This window comes from Opisthocomus hoazin, chromosome Z, assembly GCF_030867145.1.
Source record: "Opisthocomus hoazin isolate bOpiHoa1 chromosome Z, bOpiHoa1.hap1, whole genome shotgun sequence".
NCBI lineage: Eukaryota > Metazoa > Chordata > Aves > Opisthocomiformes > Opisthocomidae > Opisthocomus > Opisthocomus hoazin.
The window spans coordinates 62009579-62023598 of NC_134454.1; the positions used below are offsets into that span (position 1 = coordinate 62009579).

The 14020-nt window shown below is 42.6% G+C and overlaps 1 protein-coding gene across 2 annotated transcripts in view; it reads left to right on the plus strand.

Moving 5' to 3' along the window:
• The window catches only part of LNPEP (leucyl and cystinyl aminopeptidase), a 78796-nt gene extending 72203 nt beyond the window's left edge, over positions 1–6593 (plus strand). For both annotated transcript variants that reach the window (XM_075411442.1, XM_075411441.1), the window contains 6 exons: positions 119–275; positions 1556–1740; positions 2406–2567; positions 4000–4140; positions 5128–5209; positions 6199–6593. In XM_075411442.1, the coding sequence (XP_075267557.1) occupies positions 119–275; positions 1556–1740; positions 2406–2567; positions 4000–4140; positions 5128–5209; positions 6199–6330 (859 nt within the window). In that variant the 3' untranslated portion in view covers positions 6331–6593. The remainder of the gene's footprint in view (positions 1–118; positions 276–1555; positions 1741–2405; positions 2568–3999; positions 4141–5127; positions 5210–6198) is intronic.
• The last annotated feature ends 7427 nt before the right edge of the window (positions 6594–14020 follow it).

The window sequence follows — 14020 nt, forward strand, 5'->3', positions numbered from 1 at the left end:
ACTCCCTCTATTCATCTATCCCTCTGTTAGTGTAATGGAGAGCACCACTTCTGATCTTGTTTCAGTGAGTGCTTTTGTTTTGGAAACCATTTTAATATTTCTATTCATTGACCTATAGTCTAGGAAAAGAGTCTCTGGAAAAGTCCTTTCAGCTGATTGATTACCTTAACAAAGAGAGCAGCACTGCACCACTCACTCAAGCTTTGTTTCAGCTGAGTTTTATATACAGCCTTTTAGAGAAAAAGGGTGAACAACAACTGGCAGCACGAGTCATGGTATGTCTTAGTTTTCTGTAAATTATAATCTGAAATAATTAGCAGTAATGTTCCTTACGGTTACACTAGCTGTTTAAGTGTTGACTATTGAATATATTCTGTAGTCTCACTGAGCTGGGTGAGGATTCTAGATAGTTGCCAGGCTTGCTTGCTTTTGTTAAGTAATAATGATCTCTTACTGAAATGCTTAACTTTTTGGACCGAATTCCCACCTGAAATGTTTTGTAGGAAGTGTAATGCAGTGGGAACACAAAGGTGTCTGGGGATTTGCTATAGTGGCTATGAAGGTCAACATAGTAAAGTTATGTAATTAAGCAGAGTCCAAGACATTTTTCTAGTACAGAGAAGTTATTTCCAAATTATTAGAGTGGCTAAAGATCATAGATCTAATTGCTTTGCGTAGGGCTGTTGGAAAAAACACAGAAGTATTTTGTGTACAAATAGGAACACATGAATGGCTGTCATTGTCCCATTCCAGCTGTGCAATAGATTAACACCATAAGATGCTACAAACTTAGCAAAGAAATTAGCATCATAGCCTCAGTTCTTGCTGAGGAAATGTCTTTTGTTTCTCTGTCTACCTTCTGATTATGAAGCCTCCTCTCTATATTAATCTACAGGTTTGAAATGATCCTTGCAGCTTTATGTTGTAGAATGTCTGCAAAGGGATTTAGTCTAGAAGGAAAATTATTAAATAATCAGATAAAATAGCAGATATTTTTCTTTATACTAGGTAAGGATAATTAGTGAGTTTACAGATCTTCTGCAATAAACAGCCCAAGCTGTGGTTTGCAATGCAACGTCTATAAGATTATACCCAACTTCGAGTGTTTCAGCTAAGATGCTGGTCAGGCATCTAGCCTTGGTTTTGGCAAGCTACAAATCTACAAATATGCAGGGTGTTCAACCTATAAACAGGAGTTGGTTTGTTTATTTGTGCTAAACTAAGGTGTATTAACTATCACCTGATGGTGTTAAAACCAGTTAAACACGCAGGAGTTGTAGTTAGCTGAAGTAGTAAGCTGACTGCATAGAAGTCTGAACACGTAGCCAAACACATAGCCATGTGCAATTGAAGATGTAGACCTGACGCACCTTTCAGCTCTATGTGGTATTTGGTATTTATTCATACAGAGCAGAAATGGTATACGTAAATTGGAATAGGTAGATGAAAAACAATTTTAAAACTTAACTTTCTTCTGTTTTTTTTAAACAAATTTTGTATATAGAAAATCCCTTTGGGAAGATTTAGTTATTGCTAATAATTTTTCCTCCTTTAGCATAGAATAGAGCACCTACTTGGAGATAAAATTGATCAACAGCGTTGGTCAGATGATGGGACGCTTTCTGAACGAGAGCTCCGGTCAACACTGCTAGCTTTTGCCTGCACTCATGATATGAGAAACTGTAGAACAACAGCCACTGAGATGTTTGAGAAATGGATGAAGTCTAATGGAACAATGAGGTACCACAAAAACTAGGTGTCCACTTCTTTTATCTACCTGTTTATCTACCTGTTACCTTGCCACCATTGTTTTGAGGGGAAAAAAATGACAAAAGAAACAACCAACCAACCAAAAACCCACACCACCAACAACTGAATATTGATATAGCACTTCGTTCTGTCTTTTACTCTTCCTCATGTAGAAGTAATTGCTGTTTTAAGATGAGAGGAACTGTGCTAGAATTAAGATTTTGTCTGCAGTCTCATTAACTGTGACTGCAAAACCTCAAATTGGTTCCAGCTGCATTTCCTAAGCTACATGCTCAAGGAGGAATACTTAGTAGCACCGTCAAACTTTTTATCTTGCAAAATTTGTTCTGCTCTGGACTCGTGTATTTTGAGCTGCAGAAAATTACTTAGGTATTTATACATCTTACTGTGCTTTCCTGTGACTAATATGATTTGTTTTAGCGCAATGATTTAAAGTATCAGAATGGCATGAATTCAGTCTAGTAAACTTACGATTGGTACAGAATTAAATTGCTCAGAAGAGAGGCATCTCATTCAAGCTAGTCTTTTTATTTTGTGACTTCTTTCTTTTCTCACATGGGCATCTTTATGTCCCCATTTTGTTTGTTCTTGCTGTTGTTGGTTTATTTTGTTATTGGTTTTATTTTTCCCTGTAGTCTGCCTAGTGATGTTATGAAAGCCATATTTATAGCTGGAGCCAAATCTAGTGATGGCTGGGAATTCCTCCTCAAGATGTACTCCTCTTCAGTTTCTGAAGCAGAGAAAAGTAAAATGATTGAAGCCTTGGCCAGCACAGAAGATGTCAGAAAGCTGATTTGGTATGAAGGAGTCAAGAAGTTGTATGTTGTGTAAATTAAAAGTGTTAAAATCTTCTTTGAAAAGAAGTATTGCCTTTATTTCTACCATTGAAAAAAATTCTGATTATTAAAGACAATCTGACCTCGGGTTTTGCACCGGTGTTGTCTCACAAATGGAGTTGCTTTCCTTATCTGCAACATCCAATACACACACACAGCTGAGATATCAGTTTATGTTGTGTCTGCACAGAGATGGGTGCTAGGTGATAACTCCACAAAGCTAGCGCATCTGGTTACAATCACATTGCGTAGTTATACAGTTAAAAATGTCAGTTCCATCTGTTAGCCATACCGTCCTGACTATGATTGGTTAGTTCTCTTCTTACTTCCATTTAAAGATTCAGTACCCCTAAAATTTACTATGCACGCTCAGTAAGTAGGGGCCTCTGCTCAGTCCAGGGTCTCCAGGTCAAGCAGTGTGATTTTTTACTGTTACGGTGAGGGTAGTTCATTTAAGTGCAGTCTTTATCATTATTCTGCTGTTAGTTGTAACTTGTTCAAAACCGCCTTAGTCAGCTTGCATATCTCTCTAAGATATATTTGATTCCCAAGGACAGTAGTTCCTCATTAGACGTTCCTTTATCAGCCACTATTGTCAACATCTTGGCCTTTTCTTAAATCTAGAGTACATATTATAGCTAAATAGTTAGGTCAGACTGACCTACTATGCATACTTATATAATACTGAGTTCAACAGACTACACAGGCTTCCATAAACATGAAGAACCTGGTATTTTTCACTTACAATAATTTACTTAACAGAGTAGTTCAAAAAGCCAAATTCTGAATATGCATAAAGAGAAAACAACTTAAAGGCTTTGCACTACTGGTTGCACAAAATTGCAGATCTTGTGGCAAAAGTAAAAAATTGCAGATTGTTCTATGGAGTCTGAAAAGATTGATAGATCTTTATAAACATGATAATAACTAGTTGGGGGGGTTGGTTTGGGTGGTGCTTTTTTTTTTCTTCTTTCTTTCTTTGGGTGAAATTTTCACCTTACATTATGCTCCAACACCTTTCTATAGACCAAATCTCAGTACTGCATGGAGGATACCAAGGTTGTCCTGCTAGGTGATTCTTGTTACAGCTTTCGTCTCTTAACTTTTCCATGTATTATGTTTTCCTTTACAAGTTGTTAACATTTACTTAATCTTTTCCAGCAACAATGAAAATTCAGGTACTTGGTTTAGAGCTAAGGTCACTCTGATACTTGGCAACAAAAGCTAATTAAATGGTTAAAATAGAGAGTTGGTGTGTTCCAGATGGCAGAAGTTGCTTGCTGTTTGATATATTATATAGTCTTTTCCATCTATTTCAGGAGTATCAGGAGAATCATGTGAAGACGTGAATAGATGGTTTTTCCTGTCCCTTTTCATATGCGTTGTCTTTTAGGTTAATGCAGAACAGCCTTGAAGGAGAAGTCATCAGGGCACAGGAGCTTACACATATTGTAGCAACTGTTAGCCAGAGTTTGCCCGGATATTTGCTGGCCTGGGACTTTGTCAAAGAGAACTGGGAAAAGCTTACACGAAAGTAAGGTTTTTGATGTAGTTGAAATTTCACACCTACATCGACAAAAGAACCTGTTTGTTTCTTTCAAGCACAAGATAATAAATAGTTAGATTTGTATAAGAAGATTTGTATCTAAATTGTAAATGTTGTTTTAAAATCTGATTTTACAAAAATAACTTGAAACATAAACTTCGAAGTCCAACCAATAGTTCATGGAACTTTGGAGCCTTCTAAAGCCTCGTAGCAATTCTAAAAATTCTTGATGTTAATTTCTGTTAAAACGATGCTGTCTCTAAGATGATCGCTGCAGATGCAGGATACTTATGCAAGTCAATGCATTGAAAAGCAGACCCAGGGAATTCATTCAGCATTTACTTTTTCTGCCTTTTTACAGCAATTCCAAAACCAAATAACAAAGAAATCCCACTTGCTTTAGAATTATATGTTCTCCTTAACATTCCTTGAAGGGTACCCAGCAGGAGAGCTGGCCTGCAAGTCTCAAAAAAGCAATAATACATGGAAGACAGTATTTCTAAATCCTAGTTTGGATTTGGAACGGTTTCACATTGCTAAAAAAGCTTCTTCTGGATGAAAAATCCTGCCCTGACAAGCTCTTCATAAGCAATAGTAAAAAATTACTTTGCTTGAAGTGAAACCTGTTGTAAATTCAGTTACTCTAGAGTTTTGGAATACATACCACAAACACAGGTCTTGGTATTCAGTGTGTGGTATCCTCATTTGTTTAGTATTTGAGCTGTGAAAGAAGTTTGAAAATTTCCATGTCTTTGCTCTGAAGTTCAGTTTTTAGAGGTATTAGGGAACTAGAGGCTTGGACTTCTAAGACGTTCTGTGTCTTCTGAAAAATGAGATACATGAACTTGAATTTAAGTGCTTTTAATGATTTCCAACTACTAAACCAAAAATGTAGAAAGAAGAATGTGTACATGTACTGAACTTGCATCTTAAAGTGGCTCCTAGTTAAAAATGACTTCTTTGTTTGTATTTCAGGTTTCACCTGGGCTCGTATACTATCCAGAATATCATTAGCTGTTCAACTTCTCAGTTTGCAACGAAGGCGCATCTACTTGAGGTTGGTGGCTTAATCTACCAGAAAGAGATATTTTCTAGTACCTATGCTGTTTTCATTTAATTGAGGGAGGAGGAAATCACATCTTATTTCTGTTCTTGAGGTCCCTTTTGCAAGGATGTAGATCTGTTACTTTCCTTATTTTACACATGGCAAATATATACATAAACACATTGAAGATAATATGCTGACTCTGTGGCATAGTTGCGTACAGAGTTGAACCCAGTTTCTACTGTTTTGGTTTCCTGTTCACTGGAACACATTGTCTCCCAAAGATAGTGATTTGGTCTAGATAGAAATTTGGTCTAGATTTTGTAAGTAAGGGATGCTTTCTGCATCTCTGGAGTACAATGGAGTCCTGTAAATATTGCTTCATGTTATTTTTGCTGTGAACAATCCCAAGGAGCTAGTGTGGAGGTCAGGCATCAGTTCAGAGCTAGTTGATAGCTGTTAGACATCTCTGTTGTCTTGCCTAACAAGGCCTTGAAGTTAGTATCTCAAGAATGGTTTATGATTTAGTGAAATGTTTTCATTCAGAGAATTTGGTAAAGATAGTTGTTTGTGGTTTGATCTATAGTGTCTGAAGCGTTAGCATTGACAGTTACAATGATGAGTGAGTGTGGGCGTCATTCCAGAGCACTGAAGAGCGTTGCTTGTAACAAGCAGTTCTTTGTCTCAGAACAAGATTGCTATTCCAGAACTTTGAGTGCTCTGTGATTGCTCTGTGATGAATATGATAAGCGGATGTCTGTTTATTAATGAAATAATATATAGAAACCAAATGTGTTATTGCTGAAATTTCAGTGAAAAATGCTTTATTTGTGTTTTGGGAACTCCTTTGAAAGGTTTGCTTACTGCACAGATACAACCGCTTCTCAGGAATGGATTTCCTGCAACGTATGTGTAGTCTTTGCTTCTGAACCTATTTGTGTGGCCAGTGTTGATGATTTTCATTAAAATTTTCCTTTTATTTCTTTTCTTTTGTAATGCAGGTGAAGTCATTTTTTGAGTCAAAATCAGAGGAGAGTTCTCAACTGCGTTGTGTAAAAGAGGCCATTGACACAATTCAGCTCAATATCCATTGGATGGACAGGAACTTAGCAAAGCTGCAGGAACTGCTGTAGTCGGCATAATGCCTCAGTGTGTCAGCCATTTAGGAGCTCTGCGGGCAGTTACTGTGTTTCTTTTGCAAAAACCAGGCTGAAACCAGGCTACTGCAACATTGTTTGCACTATTACCGAGTCTAGCTAGCTCAGGGCATGTCTCAGATAAAATTGTATTTTTCTTGAAACGTTTATGAACAAGATGTAGGTATTTATTCTGTAACTGTTTTCATCTATAGACCAAACATCTGCACAAATGATTAAATATAATTTTATATTTGAAACATATGCCCTTTCATTTGGAGTTGTGTTGTAGTTTCTTAGCAGTGGATAATATGGACAGTTAGGATCAGAAAGAGTAACTATGAACTGTTACTTCTTTGCAAGCTGCTGGTTGAGTAGTAGATTTTTGAATGCAAGACTGTAGGTGGTTTCCACATTTGTAGACATAGAAGCTGTTGTGAAAAAAAATAATACTTCAGATACATAAGTAGTAGTGGATCTTCTAAAGTACACCAGTTTGAGGTGAAATCAGTAAGTTTCCTATTTTATTTAAGTTTCGATTTTTATTTTCACAGTATTCTTTAGGAGTTACACCCAGACATGCAAAAGAATAATATCTCATGCTAACAGTATACCCTTTGATGTATAAAGTGGCTGGGTAGTGGTATGGAGAACAAAAATCATATAACAAACCCAAATGTTTTAGAGATGGCATTTCCAGAAACACTGATGTGACCTTGGAACTTTTACTCTGAATATATTAGACATTTTTGAGAATCTCATCATTAATCACTGAACTGTAGCTGATTTTACACTATTGATCACTGAGCAACTGCACAAAATTGCATTATTCCAAGTTGGTTCATCTGTTAGACTGCTTTGTGCCCTTTTGGTTACTGACTTTTAATTTCACTGGTTGTTGCAGAGGGTCTGCAATGAATAAGATATGTCAGCCACTTCATTTGGGTAAACTTCTGTTTCTTCCTTGCCTGATAACTTGCAAATCACAGTATAACATGTGAAAATTGCTCACTCTTTATGACATTAAGCTTTAGGAAAGCTTCTCATTTAGATTTTAATGATTTGATCTTCTACTGTTCTGAAAAACCTTGTGAGACAGATCTTCAAAGTCTTTTAAAGAAAAGGATCTAAAAACCCTAACGTGCTGTATTAGAAAGGTGAAACACCTACTGTACAACCTGCATCTCTTTCAAAACAACTGAAGAAGGCTATTTTTGAGATAAAGCATATATATACAACACCTGCAAGAGTAAATATACCTTTTTATCTGGAGATCTGTTCTATTCATTTCACTATGGATTTGAATGCACCTTTTGTGGATTCATGCAAGCCGATTCGGACTTGCTTGTTGTCTTATGACCATCCAATTATGTAATCAGTTATAAACTACAATAGAAGCACTAATAATTAAAAGTTATACTATTTTAATTAAACTACTTTCAACTACAGTAAATTCTTTGAATTAGACTTAAATTAATGGACTTAAAAAAACGTTACTGGGAAATTCAAACTGAATGCTTTAATTCATGAAACTGCAGCATTGGCTGTTTATTTGGTTAGCAAAAATTGTAAGCTATGATTGCTTAAGCCATACCATATTTTCCCCATGTTTTCAGAATATCTGTCAAAACTCCTGGAAAAGAAACTCCTAGTTTTCCAGCTCACATTAGAATTGCAGGTACCGTTTTTAACCTTGAAATTATCAGGAAGTGTGTTAGACCCTAAGAGTGTGCAAACACTTGTTTGCCCAACAGGCCCAGAAATGAATTTTTTGCATGCACTGAAGAAGGAACTGGCAGTGTGAGCATTGAAAATAAGTCATACTCCCTTATAAGTTACGGAATTAGAATTATAATTATGTTCTTGAAATTTTTGTAATGCCATGTGTTAAGGCTTCATTTCCTCCTTTGTTTTAAATCTTTGGAATCTCTACACAAATATTAGTTCCATCTTTGCATATTTGTGTGTACATATATTTACATCTCTTTTTCTAGTCACTTTTTCATATTAAACAAGAAGTCAGTAGTACACTTTCACTTTTGTATCACTTCTGTCCCCTCACTTGTGTTTTACCTCATCCTTGACTGCACTATTAAGACATATAAATTTTAAAATTGAAACTGAAGAAGAAGATCCCATCTTATTCCCGACTTTTGCTGTGGAATTTTAAAACCTTACTATTTTATGGACGCTTTACTGATGATTATGAGGAAATAACACGGAGCTGAGTTTTAGAAAGCAAAATATACCAAGAAAATCTGGAAAGTTGGGGAGGTTGTGGAAGGTTTATTGAATCAACTTTCATTTTACTTTTTGTTGCGTATGCATACTTTTGGTATGTCAGTTGTAGAGATTTTTAAATTATTTTTCTGTCATGAAGTCTCCGACCCTATTAAAAATTGTGCTGGAGTCCTTCCATGAGAAATGCTCAATTATACTGCTTTTTTGAGTGTATTGTTAACTGATGAAGATAGGAATGGCTAAGACTTGGTGCAGGACAGAGAGCCGTTGCTGACAAGGCTCCATTTTGGAGATGGGCTTAGGGTAGGGTGAGGGTCAGGAAAAGGGTTAGGGTGTAGTGAAAGGCAAATTATAGCCTCTGTGCTAGGGAAGCCATGAAAAGGCTGCCAAAGGAAGATGAGGGCTGCCAAACGCTTTCAGTCCTGGGCACTTTTTCTTGGGAGCCATAGCTGGCATCATCCTTGCTGGATCTGGGGTCTAGCTGGGATTAGAGTGAGGCCTAGACATAGGTGCAGGACAAAGAGCAGAGCCGCACTGTTTGTAGGACTGCAAAGGGGCTGGTAAAGGAAAGGGTTGGCTACCCAAGCTTTCAGTCCTGGCCACTTTTTCCTGGGAGCCATAGCTGGCAAGGGTCTGTTATGGACATGAGGTTAAAGAGGGTGGGAAAAAGGGGTAGTGTTAGGGTTAAGTGCAAGACAAAATGCAGAGCCCAAGTGTTAGCGGGAAATGTGAAAAGGCTGCTCAGAAAAGGTGAGGGCTGCCAAAAGCTTTCAATCGTGGCCACTTCTGCGTAGGAGCCCCTTGGAAGCCAGGAACAATGGGTCTTTACACTTCCTCTGCAACCCATCCCTGGTCTAAACTCTCACAATAGCCAGAGGACAAATTCAAAACAGACCACACGCCAGCTGTAACTCCCACACATAAGTGGCTAGGACAGAAAGACTTTGATAGCTCTTACCTTTTCTTGGCAGCCTGTTCAAAGCTCCAGAAACATGGGCTCTGTGCTCGCTTTACCACCTGAATTTCACCTGTGCCTTCTGCTCAAGCCTGAGATCAGGTGGCAAACACACATGCAGAAATAGTGTCTCCCAGGCACATGCGGCCTAGATGTAAAGCTGTTTGCTGCCCCCACCTCCGTGTGATATCCCCTTTGCATCCCACAAGCACTGCAGCTCTGAACATGCTCTACCACCTTACCCTCACCTAAGGCCTCATTTTAGCAAGAAACAAAGAAAACTTAGAGCCAACAGCGATGCTTCCCATACCAAAAAGTCCAGACTAAAAGCTTTCAGCAGCCCGTACCGTCCACTGGCAGCCTCATCCCAGCCCCACAACCAGAGCCCTGGTTCCAAACACACAGTTGCCAGGTATGGATCTGACACAGAAGTGGCCAGGACTGAAAGCTGTTAGCAGCCCATATCTTCCTTTGGCACCCCCTTCACAGCCCCATAAACACTGGAGATCTGAGTTTGCTCTACGGCTTAATCTCCGGCTACCTCCTCAACCTCATCAGACCTCTGCTCCAAAACAGACAACCACCACCTAGGGCTCCCACACCAGGACTGAAAGCTGTTGGTGGCCCTCACCTTCCTTTGGCAGCCCCTTCACAGCTCCACCAAAACTGTGGCTATGTGCTTGCTCTACCACCTAACTCTCATCTACCCCCTCAGCCTTACCAGAGCCCATCTCCAAAACAGACACACACTACCTAAGGTGTGGCCAGGTGCCATGGTTTAACACCAGCTGGAAACTAAGCACCACACAGTCATGCACTCTCTCCCCCTGTTGGGAAGTGGAGGAGAATAGCAGGGGTAAAAGTGAGAAAGAAACTCCTGGGTTCAGATAAAAACAGTCTAATACTTAAAAAAAAAAAAAAAAGAAAGAATTATGAGGAGAATAGAAAAAAAACAATGACAGAGGGAGAGGAAAATTAAAACCCAACAAGTCACACGAATGAGAACAAACACTCACCACAAACTGACAGATGCTCAACCAGTCCCTGGAAAGCGTCCCTCTCGCCAGCCTCCCCCCTCCAGTTTTTGTTGCTGAACGTGACATGATATGGTGTGGAATATCCCTTTGGCCATTTGGGATCAGCTATCCCAACAGTGTCCCCTCCCAATATTTTGTGCACCCCAAGCCTGCTCACGAGTAGGGCAGTGTGAGCAGTAGAAAAGGCCTTGGCACTGCATAAGCACTGCTTGGGAATAACTAAAACATCAGAGTGTTATCATCACTGTTTTCAGTACAAATCAAAAATATAACCTCATACAAGCTACTGTGAAGCAATTTAACTCTATCCTAGCCAAAACCAGTACTTTCTGCACCCCTTATTCCATACCGTTTGCATCACGTTCAGGTCACGCACTACCACAATACATCCTCATTATCCACCTGGCAAATCCTGTTGGCGCAGAGAGTCTGGGGCTGCTGGCTTGCCTTGCCACCTCAAACTTCAAATGTAGCCCGGGGGTCCAAGCCGGGTGCCTCCTGCAGCTCTGTCCTGAAAACGCTAACTTGTCCAGATAGCTCGCACCCAGAAGAGGCTAGCCTGGAAAGGTGTTGTTCAGCCTCATGTGCCCATGGCACAGCTCTCACTGGCGCACAGTGACTGAGGATGCTTGCTTGCCTTGCCACCTCAAACTTCAAATGTAGTCAGGGACTCCCTGCCGGGCGCCTCATGCAGCTCTGCCTCGAATATGCGAACGTCTCAGAATATCTCTTACCAAGAAGGGTCTAGCCTGAAAAGCTGTTAGCCTTGCCAGTCCATGGCACTGCTCGCACAGGCGCACAGAGACTGGGGCTGCTGGCTTGCCTTGCCACCTCAAACTTCAAACGTAGCTCATGGGTCCCTGCCGGTCGCTTTCAACAACCCTGCCCCCAATAGCGCAAACGTCTTCAGAGAGCTCCCACGCAGAAGTGCCTAGCTTGGAAAGCTGTTACTCAGCCTCATCTGCCCATGGCACAGCTCTCACTGGCACACAGAGAATGGGGCTGCTGGCTTGCCTTGCCACCTCAAACATCAAAGGTAGTCCGGGGATCCCTGCCGGATGCTTCCAACAACCATGTCCCGATAGTGCGAACGTCTCCAGATAGCTCACACCCAGAAGTGGCTACCCTGGAAAGGTGTTGTTCAGCCTCTTCTGCCCATGGCACTGCTCTCACTGGCACACAGAGACTGAGGCTGCTGGCTTGCCTTGCCACCTCAAACTTCAGACGTAGCTCGTGGGTCCCTGCCAGTCGCTTTCAACAACCCTATCCCCAATAGCGCAAACGTCTTCAGATAGCTATCACGCAGAAGTGCCTAGCTTGGAAAGCTGTTACTCAGCCTCACCTGTCCATGGCACTGCTCGCACAGGCGCACAGAGACTGGGGCTGCTGGCTTGCCTTGCCACCTCAAACTTCAAATGTAGCCCGGGGGTCCAAGCCGGGTGCCTCCTGCAGCTCTGTCCCGAAAACGCTAACTTCTCCAGATAGCTCCCACCCAGAAGGGGCTAGCCTGGAAAGCTGTTGCTCAGCCTCATCTGCCCATGGCACTGCTCGCACAGAGGCACAGAGACTGGGGCTGCTGGCTTGCCTTGCCACCTCAAACTTCAAATGTAGCCCGTGGGTCCCTGCCAGTCGCTTCCAACAACCCTGCCCCTGATAGCACGAACGTCTCCAGATAGCTCCCACCCAGAAGGGACTAACCTGGAAACCTGTTGCTCAGACTCATCTGCACATGCAACTGCTCACACAGGCAAACAAAGACTGGGGCTGCTGGCTTGCTTTGCCACCTCAAACTTCAAACGTAGCCCCGGGGTCTCTGCCGGCTGCTTTCCGCTGCCCTGCCGCGGAATTGTGAGTCTTCAGATAGCTCCCACCCCGAAGGGGCTAGCCGGGACAGCTGTTGCTCAGCCTCATCTGCCCATGGCACTGCTCTCACTGGCGCACAGTGACTGGGGATGCTTGCTTGCCTTGCCACCTCAAACTTCAAATGTAGTCAGGGACTCCCTGCCGGGCGCCTCATGCAGCTCTGCCTCGAATATGCGAACGTCTCAGAATATCTCTTACCAAGAAGGGTCTAGCCTGAAAAGCTGTTAGCCTCGCCAGTCCATGGCACTGCTCGCACAGGCGCACAGAGACTGGGGCTGCTGGCTTGCCTTGCCACCTCAAACTTCAAATGTAGTCAGGGACTCCCTGCCGGGCGCCTCATGCAGCTCTGCCTCGAATATGCGAACGTCTCAGAATATCTCTTACCAAGAAGGGTCTAGCCTGAAAAGCTGTTAGCCTCACCAGTCCATGGCACTGCTCGCACAGGCGCACAGAGACTGGGGCTGCTGGCTTGCCTTGCCACCTCAAACTTCAAACGTAGCTCATGGGTCCCTGCTGGTCGCTTTCAACAACCCTGCCCCCGATAGCGCAAACGTCTTCAGAGAGCTCCCACGCAGAAGTGGCTACCCTGGAAAGCTGTTACTCAGCCTCATCTGCCCATGGCACAGCTCTCACTGGCACACAGAGAATGGGGCTGCTGGCTTGCCTTGCCACCTCAAACATCAAAGGTAGTCCGGGGATCCCTGCCGGATGCTTCCAACAACCATGTCCCGATAGTGCGAACGTCTCCAGATAGCTCGCACCCAGAAGTGGCTACCCTGGAAAGGTGTTGTTCAGCCTCTTCTGCCCATGGCACTGCTCTCACTGGCACACAGAGACTGGGGCTGCTGGCTTGCCTTGCCACCTCAAACTTCAAATGTAGCCCGTGGGTCCCTGCCAGTCGCTTCCAACAACGCTGATAGCACGAACGTCTTCAGGTAGCTCCCACCCAGAACTGGCTAGCCTGGAAAGCTGTTAGCCTCACCTGTCCATGGCACTGCTCGCACAGGCACACAGAGAATGGGCCTGCTTTGTTGCCTTGCCACCTCAAACTTCAAACGTAGCTCAGGGGTCCCTGCGGGTTGCCTCCCGCTGCCCTATCCCAAATATGCAAACATTAGCAGTTAGCTCCCACCCCGAAGGGGCTAGCTGGGAAAGCTGTTACTCATCCTCATCTGCCCATGGCACCGCTGTCACTGGCACATCGACAATGGTGCTGCTTGCTTTCCTTTGCACCTCAAACTTCAAAGGTAGCCCGGGTGTCCATGTCGAGTGCCTCCCGCAGCTCTGTCCCGAAGGTGCTAAAGTCTCCAGATAGCTCACACACAGAAGGGGCTAGCCGGGAAAGCTGTTGCTCAGCCTCATCTGTACATGCCATTGCTCGCGCAAGCGCATAGAGACTGGGGCTGCTTGCTTGCCTTGCCATCTCAAATTTTAATCGTAGCCCTGTGGTCCCTGACGGGAAGCTTACGAAGCCCTGCCCTAAAAGTGCAAATCCCTCGAGATTACTGTGACGCAGAAGGGGCTAGCCTGGAATGTTGTTATGCAACCTAATCTGCTCGTGGCACTGCTCGCACAGGTGCACAGAGAGTAG